This window comes from Nicotiana attenuata, unplaced genomic scaffold (assembly GCF_001879085.1).
Source record: "Nicotiana attenuata strain UT unplaced genomic scaffold, NIATTr2, whole genome shotgun sequence".
Lineage (NCBI taxonomy): Eukaryota > Viridiplantae > Streptophyta > Magnoliopsida > Solanales > Solanaceae > Nicotiana > Nicotiana attenuata.
Genome location: NW_017672673.1, coordinates 94,482 through 116,205, shown reverse-complemented (window position 1 = coordinate 116,205; position 21,724 = coordinate 94,482). Strand labels below are relative to the sequence as shown.

At 38.0% G+C, this 21,724-nt stretch overlaps 2 protein-coding genes across 2 annotated transcripts; both read right to left on the bottom strand.

Moving 5' to 3' along the window:
* Nucleotides 1–14,202: 14,202 nt before the first annotated feature.
* LOC109214058 (uncharacterized mitochondrial protein AtMg00860-like) lies at nucleotides 14,203–14,646 on the bottom strand. Its single transcript, XM_019377937.1, has one exon. The coding sequence runs from the start codon at nucleotides 14,644–14,646 to the stop codon at nucleotides 14,203–14,205; it is 444 nt and encodes a 147-aa protein (XP_019233482.1).
* Nucleotides 14,647–14,696: 50 nt separating this feature from the next.
* On the bottom strand, nucleotides 14,697–16,722 carry LOC109214057. The gene is made up of 2 exons (XM_019377936.1): nucleotides 16,267–16,722; nucleotides 14,697–16,178 (listed from the first exon to the last, which is right to left on the bottom strand). The coding sequence occupies exons 1-2, from the start codon at nucleotides 16,720–16,722 to the stop codon at nucleotides 14,697–14,699; spliced, it is 1,938 nt and encodes a 645-aa protein (XP_019233481.1).
* Nucleotides 16,723–21,724: the final 5,002 nt, after the last annotated feature.

Genomic DNA, 21,724 nt, shown 5'->3' with positions numbered 1-21,724 from the left:
AACTTTGTGGCATCGGAATCATCAGGGATTATGAAGGTTCGAGGTATCATACAATCATCATCCTCGATAATTTCCTATTGTTCCAATCTGGTCGAGGCCAGCGACTGTGGTTCCTATTTGACATCCTGTTTTTACTTTGATTCTGGTCCCTTTGTTGATGTTAGTGCCGATAATGGTATTACTTCATCAATCTAAAACATCTCTTTGGCTGCAGGTTGCTCGCCGTACACCGTTTTGACTCCTTCCGGTGATGGGAATTTTAAGACTCGATAAAGCGTTGAAGGTACAACCCTCATATTATGGATCCAAGGTCTTCCGAGCAGCGCATTGTACCTCATATCTCCTTCGATCACGTGGAACTTCATTTCCTGGATAGTTCCGGCCACGTTTACAAGCAACATGATTTCCCCTTTGGTGGTTTCACTCGCCATGTTGAAACCGTTGAGCACTCGAGCTGCATGCACGATCTGATCCTGAAGGTCGAGTTGCTTCACGACCCTCGATCGAATAATATACGCTGAGCTACCTAGATCAACCAACACACGTTTAACTTGAATTTTATTCATAATGATAGACATTACCAGTGCGTCGTTATGAGGCTGTTCGATCCCTTCTACATCCTCATCGCTGAAGGATAAGGTATCTTCTGGTAAGTAGTCCCGGGTACGCTTCTCCCTTGTGATTGTGACTTTGGTGCATTTAAATGTCGGACCCTAAGGGATATCGACCCCACCGACGATCATATAAATCACGTGCTGCGGTTCCTCCTATTCGTTTTTCCTGTTTACATCCCTGTCTCTGAAGTGATTTTTTGCTCGGTCACTCAAGAACTCTCGAAGATGACCTTTGTTGAATAAACGAGCTACCTCCTCCCTTAATTGTCTGCAGTCCTCGGTTCTGTGACCATGGGTTCCATGGTACTTGCACATTTGATTCGGATTCCTTTGAGCTTGATCGGTTTGTAGGGGTCTGGGCCACCTAGTATCCTTGAGTCGTCCGATGGCTGACATAATACCCGAAGCATTGATGCTGAAGTTGTATTCTGATAATCGCGGTGCTTCCTTAAGCTCGACGTGTTTGTTGAAGCCATTCTTACTCATGAGCCCTCGAGAATTTTGACCTCGATCATTCCTTCAATCAATTCTAACGGGATTACGTCCCGATCCATTGTTTCTTCGATCTACGCTATATAGTTGGTTTCGATCTCTGTTCGATTGGGGCTCTCTGTCGATGTCTCTTTGAATCTTGGTTTCGGACCTGTTTTGGTAAACGGAACCGGATGGAGCTCCCAACTTATCATCCTCTACTCTGATCTTTGATTGGTATCGATTATGCACATCGGCCCAGGTCACCGCTGGATATTCAATCAAATTCTACTTTAGTTGACGTGATGCTATCGAACTTCGCTCGTTCAAAGCCTAAGTAAAGGCTTGGACAGCCCAATCATCGGTAACCGGGGGTAGGTCCATGCGTTCCACCTGAAATCGAGATACAAATTCCCTTAGCATTTCATTGTCTTTCTGTCTCACTTTGAAGAGGTCCAACTTCCTGGTCGCGACCATCGCTCCGGTGTGTGCCTTTATGAACGAATCGGTGAGCATGGCAAAATAATCGATGGAATTGGACGGCAAATTGTGGTATCATATCATTTCCCCCTTCAATAAATTTTCTCCAAATTTTTTCAACAATACGGATTCAATTACATCATCTTCTAAGTCATTTCCCTTTATTCTGCATGTGTACGAAGTGATTTGTACGTTAAGATCGATGGTGCCGTTGTACTTGGGAATTTCCGGCATACTGCACTTCTTAGGAATGGGCTTTGGAGCCTCACTTTGAGGAAAAGGCTTCTGCATGAACTTCTTCGAATCCAAACCCTTTAGGATCGGGGCTACCCCCGGTATTTGGTCAACTCGTGAGTTGTATGTTTCTACCTTTTTGTCATTAGCCTCGATTTTCTTTTCACACGATTCTATCCGTTTAGTGAGCTCCTCGAGCATTTTCATGATGGCAAGATCAGTTCCCGATCCATTATTGTTCAATTTTTCCTGCACGGGTTCGACCCTATGAGCAACTTCCTGTGATGTATCAAGTTCGATTATGCTTGGGGCTAGATTCTAATTTTGGAGTTGCGCTATCGCAGCCTGCTGAGTTTGTAGCATGTCAAATATCATTCGAAGGCTAATTCCACCTTCTTCACCATTTTGTGCGTTCCAATCGGCTGCCCGAGTGTCTCTGCGAATGATATTTTTAGGGTCGGCGCCTAAATCTCCACAAATGGCGACATGAGAATTGACATCAACCGGATCCACGACCTGTGGTGCATTGGGATGATTGGAGGCACTCCGTTTCCTGGGGCGATTACGTGTTCGTTTTCGCCATAAAGACCAAGGCCGGTGTCAGTGTGAGTGGGTACTGCTTGAGAGTTTGGCATGTTGATTCCTGAAATCAAAAACACTTTCAAGAACAAGTGTAAAAGCAGTGTGTGTTATGAAGGTTAATATTAAACATTCACTATTATCCTTAGCCCCACGATAGGCGCCAAACTGTTTACCCTAAAAATCGAGTAACAATTAAACTTGTAATGTGGTTTTAAGGATACATGAGTTCACTTACCAATTGATTAACTTAGAGATAAATGACGGGAACTGACAAGAATGCAAAACAAACCAATGCTTGGACAATGCCCTCGAGCTGATGAACCCTCGAGAGTAGTGAAGTAAGAACAGGGAAAGAGCAGTAAGTTGATGACCAGAAGAAAGAAATATTATATTGCCTTGATATTCGTGAATGTAAGGTGTTTACAGATGATGGGGACCCCCTTTATATACTAGAAGAGTCCTAATTATAGTACAATTCTGATTACGGAAGCAAATCTCATGATTGGTGCAAATAACCACCCTTGATGATCTGTTCCGAGATTTCTGCCGTGATCTTCGATCGATCACGGATATCTCGCCTTTCCATTAATGCTCTTCACTCGACGTCGATCATACTTAATCCCGATTGCCATTGGCCTCTGTCTCAGTGGACACTTCGATTTTTATACACGATGCCTCGTCTCCGAGCTCGGGACCGATTCATTACGAGGATACCCCTGATGCAAATCCTTTATCTCGATCAAATAGTAAAATCGGGTAGGCCCAATTTTGACCGTATACAATTACTAATTTTAAACACATCAAGAAGTTGGTTGATTGGTTTGGTTTTATACATTACTAATTTTAAGCACATCAAGAAGTTTATTGATTGGTTTGTAGTTTAGTAATCTGGATCCGCAAGGAAAATGCTAGCAAAAAAAGAATTTTTACATTACCATGTCATATATTTCTATTATAATAGGTAATTTATCTTATTTTTAAGATTTTACATCTCACTTTTTATGAAAATTACATGTAAATATCCTATGAAAAATTACATGTATAATGGACTACTTGAGTCAATAGTGGACTCCTTGCTTTAGTCCACATCGATGTGTTCGATGTCTTCATCATTAACTATGAGAATTACTCAATCAACAGTATTTGAGATGAGAAGAGGAAAAGAGTAACAGAGATCTGAGAATCCTAACTTTTCACAATGACGGAGATTACCTGCAATTAAAATGCGCAGATCGAGCTAACGATGATCTACACCAATCTTATGCGCGTAGGATCAACTGTTCTCTGATACCGTATCAAATTAGAAAAGCAAATGTGCAGTTGAGCTCGAGAAGAGCTCCAATGGCATTAGTGGAGACTTGGAGGAGAAGACTGAAAATCGAGAGCATTTGCAAGAGGAAGGAAAAATGAATTTGGAAATGAAAGTCTCAATCACATTAGCTCAACTACAGTGTATATATACAATGCAAAAGCGGAAGAGAATAAGAAGCAAAACTAACGGAGCCCAAACCCCAGCTAACTGACTAACTAACTTTAGGAAGTCTAACTAACTCAACTAACTACCTAACCGCTTGGTACTACTCATAATGCTATAAGTACAACTGCCCTAAACAAGTATAAATAATACAATATAGTGTCTGTATCCTAATGATCTCAATAGCCCCCCCCCCCCCAAGTTGGAGGTGAAGTTGTCACTGCCAACTTGCTGAGAATGTTGGAATGTTTGATCCCAGTTAGTGCTTTAGTGAGAATGTCGGCAAGTTGATGATCAGTCCTAATATGATGTAGAGAGATGAGCCCCTCCTGTGTTTGTTTCGAACAAAATGGCAGTCTACCTCAATGTGTTTCGTTCGTTCATGGAACATTGGGTTCCTTGCTATGTGAAGTGCTGATTGACCGTCACAGAAAACTGCAATAGGATCGGAGAAAGGGACTATGAGCTCTTCAAGTAGCCTTTGTAACCATACTAGCTCACCAACCGCCTTTCTAATGGACGTGTACTCTGCTTCAGCTGATGACAAGGAAATAGTTTCCTGTTTCTTTGATTTCCAGCTGATAGGGTTATCCCCTAGTAGAACAACATACCCAGTCACTGACTTTCTGGAGTCTGGGCATGATGCCCAATCAGAATCATAGTATGCTCTCACTGTATAATCAACATTCTTGGAGAAGAAGACTCCTAGGCTAGGGTCAGCTTTCAAGTACCTCAATAGGTGATATGCCGCCTTCAAGTGTGGTTCCCTTGGATCTTGCATGAACTGGCTTAGATGTTGAACACTAAAAGCAATGTCTAATCATGTGTTAGTCAGAAAATTCAATTTCCCAACCAACTTTCTATAACAGCTGGGATCTGACAAGGGAGCACCTTCCTTTGCTTTTAACTTCATATTTGAATCAAGGGGAGATGATAAGGAACTACAGCTGAGACAATTATACTCTTTCAAAAGGTCAATGACAAATTTTCTTTGGGAAATGATGACCCCATCATCCTTATAAAGAATTTCAAGGCCAAGGAAATACTGAAGCCTCCCTAGATCTTTGATCATGAAGCTATCATGTAGAAACTTCTTCAAACGATTATTTCTTCAAGATCTGTTCCTGTGAGTATCACATCATCAACATATACCGCTACATACACCAAGGATGTCTCATTCTTCTTGTAGAACAATGAATAATCATGCATGGAATGTTCATAACCTCTGGAGCACAGTGCTTCTGTCAATTTTGCGTACCATTGTCTGCTGGCTTGTTTCAGGCCATATAGAGACTTGTTTAGTCTACAGACTAGTCCTGGTTCAGATACTACTAGTCCAGGAGGGACCTCCATAAACACTTCTTCATTCAAATCTCCATGAAGGAAAGCATTGTTTACATCTAGCTGAAATATCTTCCACCCTCTTTTGACTGCTACAGCTATGAGTCCTCTCACAGTGGTCATCTTTACCACTGGTGAGAAGGTTTCTGTGTAGTCTATTCCCTCTTGTTGTGTGTATCCTTTTACCACCAAACGAGCCTTAAATCTTTCAATACTTCCATCAGCTTTATGCTTTACTTTATACACCCACCTGCATCCTATGGCTTTCTTCCCTGCTGGTAGTGGGACTAAATCCCATGTGTTGTTGGCATGTAATGCCTCAAACTCTTGTGTCATAGCCACCTGCCAAGCAGGATTTATAGCTGCTTCTTCATATGAAGAAGGTTCATTATCTTGACAAGACACTTTGCATCAAAGACTGACTATCATGGATTAGAACTTTAGGGGAAACAGAATTATGGTTTGGCAACGGTGCATTTAAAGATGGTATCAACTGTTTGAATGCAATTTAGGTACATTGTGAATGTAATCATTCAAGTATGCAGGTGTCTTGATTTCTCTTTGGGTTCTTCTAAGATTAAGACAATCCTGATTACTTGTTTGAGGAGAGTGATTAGTCAAAGCTGGTTCATCAAGATTTGATGCTAGAGATGACTCTAGAAATGGAGGATTATCAAAGATGTGATTGTTATGAGGTGATGTGGATGTGATGCTAGTAGGTGATATTTCATTGTTACTAACAGGTGACAGTTCATTGTCCATGTGACTTGCACCATCTAGATTGCTTTCTATATTGGTTTGAACATTGTTATCAGTATCATCCACAAAGTCAACAAAGGGAACACATTTTAGTACAGAAGGAAAAGAAGAAACATCTGGAACAATTGCAAAGGGAAAGATATTTTCATGGAAAGATACATCTCTTGAGATTTGAATCTTCTTGGTAGCAAGACTCAGGACTTTGTACCCTTTGACCCCAAAGGGATAGCCTATGAAAATATGTGGAGTAGCTCTAGGTTCAAACTTGTCCCTATGGACTTTAGGTACTGTTGGGTAACACAGGCAACCAAAACTTCTCATTTGAGAATACAGTGGTTTCTTTTTGTATAGGATTTCAAAGGGGCATTTGTTTTTAAGGTGTGTAGTGGGTAGTCTGTTTATGATGCAGGTTGCTGTCAGAACACATTCTCCCCAGTATTTCAAAGGCAGTTTTGACTGGAATAAGAGTGCCCTAGCTATTTCAAGCAAATACTTATGTTTTCTCTCCACCACATTGTTCTATTATGGTGTGTATGGGCAGGATTTTTGGTGAATGATCCCTTTTGACTGAAAGAAGGTGTTACTTTTTGTGTTGGTAAACTCTAAGTCATTGTCTGTTCTTATGGTTTTTGTGGTAGTTTTGAATTGGTTTTCTATCATTGAAATAAAGACTTTAATGACTTGAATTGCATTGCTTTTGCAAGCCAAAAGATGTGTCCATGTAGTCCTGCTGAAATCATCAACCATAGTGATGAAATACTTGTAATTATCATGAGTGGTAGTGTGATAAGGTCCCCAAAGGTCGACATGCAACAGTTCAAAAATATTACTGGAAGTGCTGGTTCTTTGAGGAAAGGGTAGTCTGTTTTGTCTGACCATATGACATATTGAGCACACAAAAGGTTGTTTAGAAGAAAAGGTGACAGGTATAGATGCTATTCCCTTCATTTTCACAAAAGGCTCATGCCCTAGTCTATTGTGCCAAAGAATATCATTCTCATGAGATGTATGAGAATTCAGAGAAACACAACTTCTGACTTTATTTATAGATGATGGAACATTTACATCAGTATCTCTACTAGCAGATGCTATTTTATTCAAAAGGGGATCATGTACAGATGGAAAGTAAGCATCTTGGACATCACATGGGTGAATAGACAAACAAGGAACAGAAGACTTGACTGTAATAGAGGAAGAACTGGCATCTTTGTGTTTCAAGCATTGAGAGCACAAGAGGTAAAGTCCGTCCTTTACCCTACCAATCTCCAGAGGCCTCTTCAGTGACGGGGCCTGCAACATACAAATACCATAAGTGAAGAATGCAATTCCTCTGAGGTGTAGAGTCAACAAACGAATAGAAATGAGATTGTATTCAAAAGAAGGAACAAAAAGGACTTTGTGTAACACAATCCTAGGTGCAAGTTTCACACTTCCAACTTCTGTTACTCTAACTTTGTAACCATTTTGGCAATATGACTAATAGGGGATAAGGTAAGACAATAATGTCACACATTGAAGATCTATTGAAGGTCATGTGATTTGAGGCCTCTGAATCTAGTATCCATGTATCAGTCTTAGATTTAAATCACCTACATGACAATTTACCAAAATCAACTGAAGAGGTACAGACTACAATACCTGCAAAGTTGGCAGCTCCAGAGCTCAGGTCTCAGGACTTTGGGAATTCCTCCCCTCCACTACTGGTGTTGAAGTGTTGCAGCAAGCTCATGAGTTGACCATATTTTTCTTTGGTGAAACTCATTCCCTGACTCTCATTATGGTGTTCACCCTCATCTCCATTGTTAGTCATCATGTCAGATGGAGGACCATGAACATTTGCTACTGTTCTTTTTCCTCTATTGAACCTGAAACCTTGATTGGGATTCTGAAAGTTCTGATTAGCTCCTCGAAACCTCTGATTGTTATTTTGGAAAGGCTGGTTAGAGTTCTGGAAGCTTTGAGGATATCCATGGAGTTTATAGCATTTATCTTTGGTATGTCCCGGCTTTCTACAATGCTCACACACAGGACGAGGTCTACTATTAGATGTATAGTTGTTTCCTGGGTTATAATTGGTCTTGAAAGTGGGTTGCTTAGAGGTTATTGACATTTAAAAGGCAGACTCGAACATCAGTTGGTTGTTTAGGTTTTGATCTCTCTTTGTTTCTCCTCTTGAATCAAACAAAAGAGAAGCTTGGGCTAAAGGATGGCAGGGGATTCATCATGAGAATGCTTCCCCTTAGCACAGTGTACTCTTCATTAAGTCCCATAAGGAATCGGATCAATCATCTATCTTGTTCAGCTTTGTGCATGTTCTCCTTAGCTCCACAAGTGCAATTACAGCTGCATTGTGTTTTTGCACTTAAAGTGCTAAATTCTTCCCACAACTTCTTCATCCTGGTATAGTACCCAGTGATATCTAGTGTTCCCTGCGACAGATCATTTATCTCTTTTCTGGATTTGGCTACAGCTTTGCACCATTCGTATTGATCATAACGATCCTCCAGGTCTTTCCACAACTAGACTGAATCATTAACATATTCCACACTATCAGCAATTTCCTTCCCCAAGGAATTCAAAATCCATGAGGTGACCATATTATCACATCTCTCCCATAGTCTATACTTTGGAGATTCTAGATCTGGTTCTTACAATCACCATTAATGAAACCTAGTTTATTTTTAACTGGCAGTGCTCGAAGCACACTCCGTCTCCGGGATCTGTATCCAATCCCATTAAAGGGGACTGGTACCAACATTGCACCAGGATTATCCGATGGATGCATGTATAATGGACTACTTGAGTCAATAGTGGACTCCTTGCTTGAGTCCACATCAATGTGTTCGATTTCTTCATCATTAGCCATGAGAATTACTCAATCAACAGTATCTGAGATGAGAAGAGGAAAAGATTAACAGAGATCTGAGAACCCTAACTTTTCACAACAACGGAGATTACCTGCAATTGAAATGCGCAGATCGAGCTAACGATGATCTACACCAATCTTATGCGTGTAGGATCAACTGTGCTCTGATACCATATCAAATTAACAAAGCAAATGTGCAGTTATGCTCGAGAAGAGCTCCAATGGAGTCAGTGGAGACTTGGAGGAGAAGATTGAAAATCGAGAGCATTTGCAAGAGGAAGGAAAAATGAATTTGGAAATGAAAGTCTCAATCACATTAGCTCAACTACAATGTATATATACAATGCAAAAGCGGAAGAGAATAAGAAGCATAACTAACAGAGCCCAAACCCCAGCTTACTGACTAACTAACTTTAGGAAGTCTAACTAACTCAACTAACTACCTAACCGCTTGGCACTACTCGTAATGTTATAAGTACAACTACCCTAAACAAATATAAATAATACAATGTTGTGTATGTATCCTAATGATCTCCATAATACCTGATAATATAAAAAATACATGATCAATATACAAACTAGACTAGGGTGGCCATACTTATTATTTCACAGAAAGGGGCAAGAAACAAATAGACGTAGGTGAATTACATATGGTCCATTCTTTTGGAATTGGGAGGGAATATGTGGGTGCTGACAATACGAATAGTCTAGTAAAATATAAACGATTTTCACATGCAAATGGGTATATTCTCTGCTAACAGATCAGTAAGTAATATTGGATTGTTCTATTCTCTTATCTCCAATAGTTTCTCCATCTTCTTATAGGTCGAGAATGTTGATGTAGATCTAGAAACTAAAAAAGGACAAAGTAAGAATATATCCAAAATTATTCCCCCTAATGTTCTATTTTGTTATATATTCTCTGTGACAAACTGAATGTGTCACTTTATTTTGTAAGTATCAACATAATCCTCAAGAAAAATCATATGTTGAACCATTTTATAAAGTTTTACTGGGTAAGCTTCACAAATAGTCATATAACTATGACTTTTCTTTATATATATATATATATATAATATTTTATAGCTATTTTTTTTTTGGGAACGGCTAAAAATATACTCATATTTCTCCTATTATTATTGGATGATCATTTATTTGACTGAAAATAAAAATAAATAAAAAACGTTAAATAAGAAAATACTATCGGAATATTCGTTTTCGACCATTATGATTTTCGCGCGAGTTAGTGAAAGTTTTAAGATTTTTGTGTGAGGAAATAAAGTTATATGACTTTGATGAAAAAAAAGTCATAGTTATATGACCATTTGTGAAATTTACCTAAGTTTTACAATAGATAACGTCATATACTTTTGTTAACATTTATTGACAAATATATTAAATTTGACTCTCTGACAGTTAAGTGAAGGGGTATGGAGAATGAGTTCGAACTATCTTTGTTATATTTTATATGACACTCGTTCCTTTTTAATCTCTATAAAGAAGAATTGCATATTTTTTTTATTAAAAATAATTTTAGATTTTAAACGTCTGATCAATTTATCTTGTATGATATGATTTTATAGGTATATAAATGTCATAACATATCTAAACTTAAAAGTTTTAATTAAGAATATTAAAAAACAATCGTGGGGAATATTATTTTTCCTAATTACTAATATAGACTAATCTCTTCAACAAAACAAAAGAAGATTTCCTTCATTCTATTTGAGTATTTTCTTACATCAACTAAATGCAAACCAAGCAAATAATATAATATAAATAATCTCTTTTATCTTCTTCCCACCAGCCGTGGCGGAGCTCGGGCTGAATGAACCTTGTTGAAAAATTAAATTGTCCATAAAAAGTTAATTTTTATTTTATGTGCATATTTAATGTTTAATCTCCATCAGTTTTTTGCGTGTTTATTTAATTGTATTTTTTGAATCCTCTGGATGAAAATCCTGGCTCCCCGGCTGATTTCCCACTTAGGAGTCGTGTGATATTATGGATAAATAAAAATAATCCTAGGACAAAAATTTAGTACCGCCTTATCCCTTGTTTGGTTACTAATTCTAGGAGAACATATACATGTCAAAAGGTGGAATAGTAATCTCACGATAAGTTATTCTAGGATAAAGCAGTAAAATTGATAATCCCATGATTAATACAACATTTTAAACAGTCAATAAGAAATAATACCAGGATATATAACTAATCCCAACATAACTAATCTCAACATAACTTGTATTCAAACCAAACGGCCCCTTAATGTATGTCTATGAGTGTTTCTTAATTGAAGTGTTTATTTCCTTCAGTTAATTCTAAAAAAGTAGGGGGGAAATCCTAATAAATAGTGGTCATCACCCTAAAGGTTGTGCATAGTACGGTATCAAATTATTATATTGAAATATAAAATTTTGATATTAGGATTTGGTATTTAGTATTTAGTGTGGTATTTGGTTTTCCTTTTTAAAATATTTGGTATAAGGTATGGTACTTGATATTTAGAAAAATAATACCGAATAATCGACGTCGGACCGAATTATATACTAAGTTACATAATACATATTATTGATTATAGCATACTAAGTTATACAATATTTTTCTTCGACATTCATGTATTAGCAGTCCTTGTTGTATTCTCCAAATTGAACAATTAACTCTAAGTAAGTAACAAGACATTTTTAATGATCAAATTTATTCCGTTACGTACCCTTTTTCTCATTATGTGTGAGTACTTTAATTAATGAGAATTTTATAGTCTATGGCTCTATGCTTTTGTTAATATTCAAGCCGAACAAATCGAAGTTACCAGATAAAATAACTGAAATTGAAAGAAGAGAAATTGAACCGCACCGAATTTAATTAGGTATGGTATTGGTATAATATTTACAGAAATCGAATCTAAAATACCGAACAGAAATATCTAAATATCATATCATGCTTGCCGACGAACACCCCTACTTGCCCTACAAACCAATAAAGACTAAGGCCTCTTGTCCATAGATTTTCCGAAAAAAATTGGCAAACCATGTTTGTTTATAGATTTTATTCATGTTTTGGCAGATTTTGGAAATAAAATATTTAAATCCCAAAACTAGCTCTAGACCTGTTTTTGGCCCAAATGTATTACTCTTGAATTTTTTAATAATTTCAAAAATTACCCCAAACTTTTTATATTTTATAAAAAAGCCCACCCTCTATTATGACCCAACTAATCCACAAGCTAATTACCATCATTTTCTTTAGGACTGATGAATCTTGTAGTATTATTGCAATTTGACGAATTCTAGTGACTAATAATTGTGTTATTAGCAGTTGATATTAAAATATCAGGTTATGATTTTAGGATAGTGTATTATGTAGTTCATTATAAAAATGATAATTTTGTGCCAAACTTATCTATGTTCAGGACTATGGTTTGTGATAATGATAATTAATAGCATCGATGAAAGGTTCTGCATATGCACTACTAGAAAACTGTCAAAATCCGTCCATAGAATACCGACCGAAATCGATCGGAAATTAAGTAATATCCTCACGGTAATAATTGTGCCAATTCTGCCTAAAAATCTCTTCAGGTGATCAAGGAAGCTCATTGGTCGCAAAAGTCAAAGAAAATATTTCTGACAACAGAAATAGTAGTCCCACAAAATAAAGGATTAGCAAATTTATTTTGTATCGTTGGGTATTTTTGATAGTTTTTAGAACTTGTGGGTATAAGTCACATTTCATATTTTTTCAACAAAAAAAGTGAAATATGTTTTGAAAAATTGTGTCCAAACAGATTTTCATCTTTAAACCAAACTTCACACAAATCAGATTTCTTAAAACAAATTTAAGAATATATGGCCAAACCTAACTAAGAGACTGTTCATGCAGAAAGTCAGAAACCCTACACAACTGCCTAGATTTGAGGACGACGTATATAGGTATGTTATATCGAGAACCAAAAGAATATTCATATTATAAATGGATTTAATTTATATTTCGACGATGTAAATATGTAGCAGTCTGCTACTATGAAGATTTAAGAGAAATACAATGAAACAATAAATGAAGGAAAAAGAATTTAAAATGTCAATTTTGTCATATCTGAATATGTTTCTGAATACAAGGACTGTCAATATATGCCTAACGCAAGAAGAAAAGGACAGCTGGTTTTGTGTAACAAACCAATTAACAAAATGACACATGTCCTGCTTCTAGAACCTAAGAGGACTTAATCGAAAAAGTAAATACTACTGGACTAGAATAGAAATAACTAAACTAGATAGACTTAATTCTACACTCCATCCCCCATAAGGAACGTTGATGTAATTCAAGGTTCAAAATTAGGAAATTGGCCCTTCAGAAAACCGTATTCCTCCCATGTAGCTTCTTTAGGAGCGAAATTGGCCCATTGCACCAACACTTCCACCACTGCCTTGTTCTTCTTTTTGACCATCCTCCTTTCTAAAATTTTCAATGGCTCAGTCAGAATCTGGCCATCGTTAGTGCAGTAAGGCGGATCTTGAGAAACTTGATTAGTTGTGTAAGAATGAGCGAGGGCAAAGAAATGAGCAAACTTTGTGTATCTATCTATTACCACAAGTATTGAATCTTTACCATTGGATTTAGGCAATCCACTAATGAAGTCCATTGCAACATGTTCCCAGGCTCGCGAAGGTATTGGCAGCGGTTGGAGAAGGCCAGGGTAAGCAACACTCTCCCCCTTATTTCTCTTCTCTGACAGGTCTCACATTCCTTGACATAATTCTTGACATCCTGTAATAAAGTAGGCCAATAGAATAAGTTTCTAAGCCTCTGTTGTGTAGCATGTATACCAGAGTGACCTCCCCAGGGTGATGAATGCATCTCCTTAATTAACTTTTGCTGGAGCTCACCATGATTTTCCACCCAAACTCTTCCATTTTGCCTCACAATACCATCTCGGATCTGCACCCCTGGAACTGCATTAGGATCTACAGATAACTGAGTGGAAAGGTCTTGAACAACTGCATCATTTTGATAACTTTCTAAAACATCTTCAGCTCATTTCGGTTGAACAACAGGGAGTCCGGCACAATCACCCTCATCATACTTCCTTGAGAGTGCATCTGCGGCTACATTTTCAGCCCCTTTTCGATAATGAATCTCATAGCTAAGACCCAATAGCTTAGTGACTCCCTTATGCTGCAATGAGGTGGTCAACTTCTGATCTTTGAGGAATTTAAGGCTAAAATGGTCTGTCTTGATGATAAAATGATTAGGTTGTAGATAATGTCGCCACTTATCGACAGCATACAATAGTGCAATTAGCTCCTTTTCATATGTTGAAAGCCCCATGTGCCTTGAGCTTAGTGCTTGACTGATAAAGGCGATGGGCCTCCCATTTTGCATTAAAACTGTCCCATTCCCTTTCCACTAGCATCTACTTCCACAATGAAAGGTATTGCAAAATTTGGCAGGGCTAATACTGGGGCTTGGACCATGGCTTGCTTCAGCTCTTCAAAAGCTTGGGTTGCTTCCATGGACCAGTTGAAATTTTCCTTTTTTAATTGGCTAGTCAAGGGCTTACTAATTGTAGCAAAATTTCTGATAAACCTTCTATAGTAGCCTGTGAGGCCCAAGAATCCTCTCAATTCCTTGACTGATTTGAGCTGGGTCCAATCTAACATAGCTTTGATTTTAGACTCATCAGTACTCACCCCATGTTTCGAAATGACATGGCCCAGATATTCAACTTTGTCTTGGCCGAAACTGCATTTTGACTTCTTGATCAACAGTTGGTTTGCTTTCAACAACTCAAACACCATTTGTAAATGCTTCAGGTGTTCTGCCATTGACCCACTATAAACAAGAATGTCATCAAAAAATACAAGCACAAATTGCCTCAAATAAGGCCAAAGATCTGGTTCATAAGTGCTTGAAAGGTGGCTGGGGCATTCGTCAACCCAAACGGCATGACTTTAAATTCCCATAGCCCATGATGTGTGCGAAAAGCTGTTTTGTATTCATCCCCTTTCTTCATACGAATTTGATGATAACCGGACCTTAAATCTAACTTAGTGTAAATTCTTGATCCATGTTGCTCATCAAATAATTCTTCAACAACTGGTATGGGATATTTATTTTTAACAGTGGCCTCATTCAACTTGCGATAATCCATGCACATACGCCAACTAGAATCTTTCTTTTTAACCAAAAGGATAGGTGAAGCAAATGGTGAAACACTTCTGGCAACTGTTTGGGCCTTCAACATTTCCGCTACGATCTCTTCAATGGCATTCTTCTGCTCAAACGAATATCGATAAGGCCTCAAATTTATGGGCTCAGCTCCTGGAACCAGCTTTATGGCATGGTCACAATCACGACTAGGAGGCAAACTTTTGGGCTCTTGGAACAAGCCCTCTAAGTGGCCCAACAACTTGCTCACTGCTTGGGGAATCACCTGATCATTTTCTGTTAAGTTCATCAAGAACATTTGAGCCGCAAAGTTACATTGTCCTTTGCCGAGTAATTTGGAAATGACTTTAGTATCCACCTTAGAAACTTTCCCATCATCTGGACAACCCCTTAGTGTAATTATTTCTGACTTGTAAATGAACGAGACACTCAATGGCTTTGTGTGCAACACTATTGGTGCAACAGTATCGACCCAATCCATTCCCAGAACAATGTCACAACCCCCTACTTTCAGCAATTCAATGTCAAAGATGAATTTCTTGTCTTGCATTTTCAATTCGAATTTCCTGCACACATGCTTGCATTTGAGGTATTGGCCATTGGCCACTTTAACCTTCATGGGTCTGCCCAATTCTTCTACCCCACCTGAACTGGACTTCACTATCATGGGATCTACGAAACTATGGGTTGACCCACTATCCAACAATACCACAACATTTTGTCCCTTGACCCATCCAGTGATTCTAATTGTTGAAGGGGCCTTGCTCCGACCCATTATAGCATTTAAGGTTACTTTAGCTTGTTCCTGGCCTAGTTCCGCCACAACCCCTCCCTCTTGTTCCTCCAATCCATCTACTGGATCAACAAACTCCTCAGCTTCCATAGCATTAAGAGTTTTATTTTTACAAACATGTCCAGGGAAATAGGTGCCATGGCATTTATAGCATAGATTCCTCTCCTTCAACATTTCTAGAGTCATATTCATTGAATTTGGATTACGGGTGTTCACAACAGGTGGGTTCTTGGTTAGAGTGGGCTTGGGTAATATGGGCTTATAGCTGGACTGAGAGTTTCTGTGATGGGATTTAGCCGACCATTGTTTATCCATTTGCTTATAAAATGCATTGAAGGATCTCTCATGCAACTTAGCACACTTGTAAGCTGCCAATAAAGTTCTGGGCCGAGCAAACTGTATGAGTGGTAATATGTCCGGTTTAAGCCCACCAATAAAGCAAGACACAAAATGGGTCATCGAATCGCCTATGGTAAGTCTCTACATCAGTGGTTTGTTCAAGATGATTGAATTCTTTAACAATCTCCACCGGATCATTATCACCAAAACGTTCACATATATCGTAACAAAATTGGGCCCAAGATACAGTACCATCATGATCAGCTAAATACCCATCAAACCAATGGTCCGCAAAATCCTTTAATTGAATAGCCACATAATCAATTTTTTCATCATCCCTCACTTGGTATAAATCAAAAAACTTTTGACATCTTCTCAACCAACTCCTAGGATTTATTTCATCAAACTCCGAAAATAATAACTTGGCTTTAGGTAGTTTGGATGTGGATCCATGAGAGTCAGGCCCGTTTTGATTCTGAGAAGTGCCAACCAATGGGATCTGCTGAAAAGTTCCAAATGGAATGGATAAGGACTGTGCTATTATGTTTGTCACAGGCTGAGTTATCGGACAAGTCGAATATGGCTCATAAAATTTAGCCATACTTTGGGTAACTGTAAAAGGATATGATTGGGGTAAAAATGGTTGTGTGGAAATTGGGTAAGGATTTGACTGGGGAACTAGTGGTTGGGAGGCCATTTGATATGAATAAGTTGGTGGGTTGCTTGATTGGTTGTTTATAGGATAAGAGGTTCTTGGTGGAATATAGGTTCTGGTAGTTAAAGGATAAGAGTGAGAGGGTGGTCTGAAAGCTGCAGTTGAAGGGTTCAAGGAAATTCAAGTAATGTTTTCAGTTTGGGATCGTGAATTAGCTGAGACACTTCCTAGCTGGGGTAGTGAGGATAACGGTACTGCTCGAAGCCCTGTGGTAATGGAAGGTGAAATTGGAGGAGTGTAGCTCTGTAAATTACCTCCAACCGACGAGAGGCCTGCTTCCAAAGAAGGTCCGCCATGGATTCCGGCGACGGAAGACCGAACTGACGAAGAGTGTTCCGCCTTGTTTTGACCACTCATTTGCACCAACATCTCCTCAATCCTTTCAATCCGCTTCGACGAGTCAGAAAACTCCACCATCTTAGCTTCAAAACTCCCTTGCTTCTCCTCTAGTTTATCCATCCTCTGTTCCGATTTTTCCATGAAAACTTGTAGCTGAACTTCAACCCTTCTAAGTCCATCATCATCGGACTGATTTTTGTGTTTATATCCTTGAATTGCCAGGATCGAGCTCTGATACCAATTTGTAGCAGTCTGCTACTATGAAGATTTAGGAGAAAGACGATGAAACAATAAATGAAGGAAAAAGAATTTAAAATATCAATTTTGTCATATCTGAATATGTTTCTGAATACAAGGACTGTCAATATATGCCTAACGCAAGAAGAAAAGGACAGCTGGTTTTGTGTAACAAACCAATTAACAAAATGACACATGTCCTGCTTCTAGAACCTAAGAGGACTTAATTGAAAAAGTAAATACTACTGGACTAGAATAGAAATAACTAAACTAGATAGACTTAATTCTACACTACTGCGTATTCCACCATTACATTTTAATTAGCTGTAAAACGTTTGCATATTTAGGTTGCCTGATTATGATAACTACGAACAATTCTATTTTATTTTTTGGTTAAAACGAAGAACGTTTATTTAAGACAGATGGTGTAAAAAATTGTAATCCTATGTCAGTGCACAATTAATGTTTAACATTAATAGTATATATGTTAAAAAATATAGCTCAAAATAACAATATAAAACAAGAAGATAAGTAGAATAAGAGAAGAAGAGATAACTTTCTTATTTCATCAAGTGTTCAAGTGTATTCCATCTCACATTTCATGCCTCTATTTATATATGAAGGTTACAAAATCATTGTCTTAAACATGGCATTAACAATTGAGATCATGGAGGAAGATCATGGGGAGGGGTTATAGAGGTGTGGGAGTTACAATCATAATGGTGATGAGTAGTGGGAGGTAATTTACATCATGGGTGAAAGTAGTGGGAGTAGTGGACATCCACATTTACTAAATATTTTATAACACTCCCCCTTGGATGTCCAAAAAAATAGATAATATGCCTCGTTAAAACCTTACTAAGAAAAAATCCTGTGGGAAAAAATCTTAGTGAAGGAAAAAGAGTACACGTATCTCTAATACGCTTTATTTGCTGCCTCGTTAAAAACCTTACCAGTAAAATCCAGTGGGACAAAACCTAGGCTAAGGGAAAAAGAGTACAGCGCGTATCTTACTCCTCCTCATGAAAATATCACTTTATTTCTCGAAGACGTCGTATTACAATCTTCTATCTCAACTTCTCAAATGTTGAGGTTGGTAATGCCTTAGTGAACAGATCAGCCAAATTTTCACATGAACGAATCTGTTGAACATTAATTTCTCCATTTTGTTGAAGATCATGCGTGAAAAAGAACTTTGGTGAAATATGCTTTGTTCAGTCTCCTTTGATGTATCCTCCTTTCAGTTGAGCAATACAAGCAGCATTGTCTTCATATAGTATTGTTGGATTATCCTTTTTCATAAGAAAACCACACATTTCCTGAATATGCTGAGTCATTGATCTTAACCAAACACATTCCCGACTAGCTTCATGAATGGCTATTATCTCAGCATGATTTGAAGATGTGGCAGCTATTGTTTGTTTCATTGAACGCCATGATATAGCAGTACCTCCATATGTAAACAAATAGCCTGTTTGAGATCGAGCTTTATGTGGATCAAACAAATAACCTGCATCGGCATAGCCAATCATTTCTGACTTGAATTCATTAGAATAAAATAATCCCATATCTATGGTTCCCCGAAGATATCTAAATATATGATTAACACCATTCCAATGTCTTCTTGTTGGGGAGGAGCTAAATCTTGCTAATAAGCTCACTGCAAAAGCAATATCTGGTCGAGTATTGTTGGCAAGATACATCAGTGCCCCAATTGCACTAAGATAAGGAGTTTCATCACCAACGAGCTCTTCATCATTTTCTTGAGGCCGAAATGGATCTTTATTTATATCAAGCGATCTCACAACCATTGGGGTACTCAATGGATGTGCATTATCCATGTAAAATCGCTTTAAAACCTTTTCAGTATATGTTGATTGATGGACAAAAATTCCATTTGGTACATCCTCAATTTGTAGGCCAAGACAAAATTTTGTCTTACCGAGATCTTTCATTTCAAACTCTTTCTTCAAACACTCTATAGCCTTTGGAAGCTCTTTAAAAGTGCCAATGATACTCAAGTCATCAACATACACAGCTATGATAACAAATTCAGATCCAGACCTCTTAATAAAGACACAAGGGCAAATAGGGTCATTTTTGTACCCTTACTTTAGCAAATACTCGCTAAGGCGATTGTACCACATCCTCCCTGATTGCTTCAATCCGTATAAGGATTTCTGAAGCTTTATTAAACAAGTTTCTCTTGAACTTTTATGTGCTTTAGGAACTTTAAATCCTTCAGGGATTTTCATAAAAATTTCATTATCCAGTGAGCCATATAAGTAGGCTGTGACAACATCCATCAATCGCATATCAAGCTTTTCATGGACTGCCAGATTTATTAGATACCTGAAGGTAATTGCATCTACCACAGGAGAATATGACTCCATATAATCAATGCCAGGTTGCGAAAACCCTTGTGCCACAAGTCGTGCTTTATATCTTACGACTTCACCTTTCTCATTTCGTTTTCGCACAAAAACCCATTTGTACCCTACTGGCTTGACACCTTCAAGCGTTCGGACTATTGGTCCGAAAACTTCACGTTTTTCGAGTGAAGCCAATTTCGCTTGAATTATATTTTTCCATTTTGGCCAATCATTTCTCTGTCTACATTCATCGACAGATTTTGGCTCAAGATCCTCATCTTGTTGCATTATTTCAATTGCAACATTATATGCAAAATTGTTATTAACCACAACGTTATTTCAGTTCCACCTTTTTCCTGTAGAGACATAACTTATTGAGATCTCTTCATTTTCATCATTTCCAGGTACTAGAACCTCCTGTGAGGCCTTATCAATTGCTATGTCCTTATGTTCCTCTTGAGCAATTGCCTCCATGTTATGATCAACTTGATCATTTGCTCCTTTCCTTTTTCGGGGATTCTTATCCTTGGAACCAATTGGTCTACCACGTTTAAGGCGTGGCCTAGACTCATTTGCATCATCATACTGTCCAGCTGGGACATCAACTCGATTTGGAGCATTTACAGCTGGAATATGCGATTTAGTAACCCGTGGAAGGTTAGTAAATGCATTTCGCAATAGATTTGCAATATTTTGCATATAAATGATCTTTTGAACTTCTTGTTCACATTGATTTGTACGAGGATCCAAATGAGATAGAGATAATACGTTCCAATCTATCTCTTTTTCTAGCTATTTATTTTCTCCCCCTAATGTTGGAAAACTGATTCATCAAAATGACAATCAGCAACTCTGGATGTAAACAAATCTCCTCTCATAGGCTCCAAATATTTGATAATAGAAGGAGATTCATAACCAACATATACTCCCAACCTTCTTTGGGGACCCATCTTTGTACGTTGTGGTGGAGCAATTGGAACATATACTGCACATCCAAATATTCTTAGATGGGAAATATTTGGCTCCTGGCCAAAAGCCAATTGTAATGGGGAGACTTTATGATAACTGGTTGGCCTTATGCGCACAAGTGCTGCTGCATGCAAAATAGCATGTCCCCACACTGAAAGGGGGAGTTTTGTCCTCATTAGCAATGTTCTAGCTATTAGTTGAAGTCGTTTAATCAATGATTCTGCTAGACCATTTTGAGTATGAACATGAGCAACCGGATGCTCAACTTTTATTCCAGTGGCCATACAATAATCTGTAAAGGCCTGAGATGTAAATTCACCAGCATTATCAAGACGAATTGTCTTAATTGCATAATCTGGAAATTGTGCTCTTAACCTTATTATTTGGGCCAACAATCTCGCAAATGTCATATTACGAGTTGAGAATAAGCACACATGTGACCATCTTGTAGATGCGTCTATTAAGACTATAAAATACTTGAATGGTCCACATGGAGGGTGTATAGGCCCACATATATCACCCTGTATACGTTCCAGAAATGCAGGGGATTCAATCCCAACTTTAGCTGCTGATGGTTTAATAACCAATTTTCCTTGAGAACAAGCAGCACAAGAGAATTTCTTAAATTGAAGAATCTTCTTATTCTTCAATGTGTGCCCATTTGAATTCTCTATTTTTCTGCGCATCATGTTAGAACCGGGATGGCCCAACCGGTCATGCCAAATGATAAAATCATTAGAAGTAGTAAACCTTTTGTTTACTATGGCATGTGATTCAACCACACCAATATTTGTGTGGTACAACCCAGAAGAAAATGCGGGTAATTTTTCGTGCACACATTTTTTCCCCGCTTTTATTGTACTAGTATAAAGGTATTCAACCTTTCCTTCGTTAGAGGTCTCAACATGGTAGCCATTTTGGTGAATAGCTTTGAAACTCAACAAGTTTCTTTGAGACTTACTACAATACAA

Excerpts from the sequence above, each read along its gene's own strand:
- LOC109214057 (XM_019377936.1), bottom strand. The coding sequence starts at position 16,722 with ATGGCTAAATTTTATGAGCCATATTCGACTTGTCCGATAACTCAGCCT. Across the intron at positions 16,179-16,266 it reads ATCTTGAACAAACCACTGAT|TTTGCTCGGCCCAGAACTTT; the intron begins GTAGAGACTTAC and ends CCACTCATACAG.
- LOC109214058 (XM_019377937.1), bottom strand. The coding sequence starts at position 14,646 with ATGGCAGAACACCTGAAGCATTTACAAATGGTGTTTGAGTTGTTGAAA.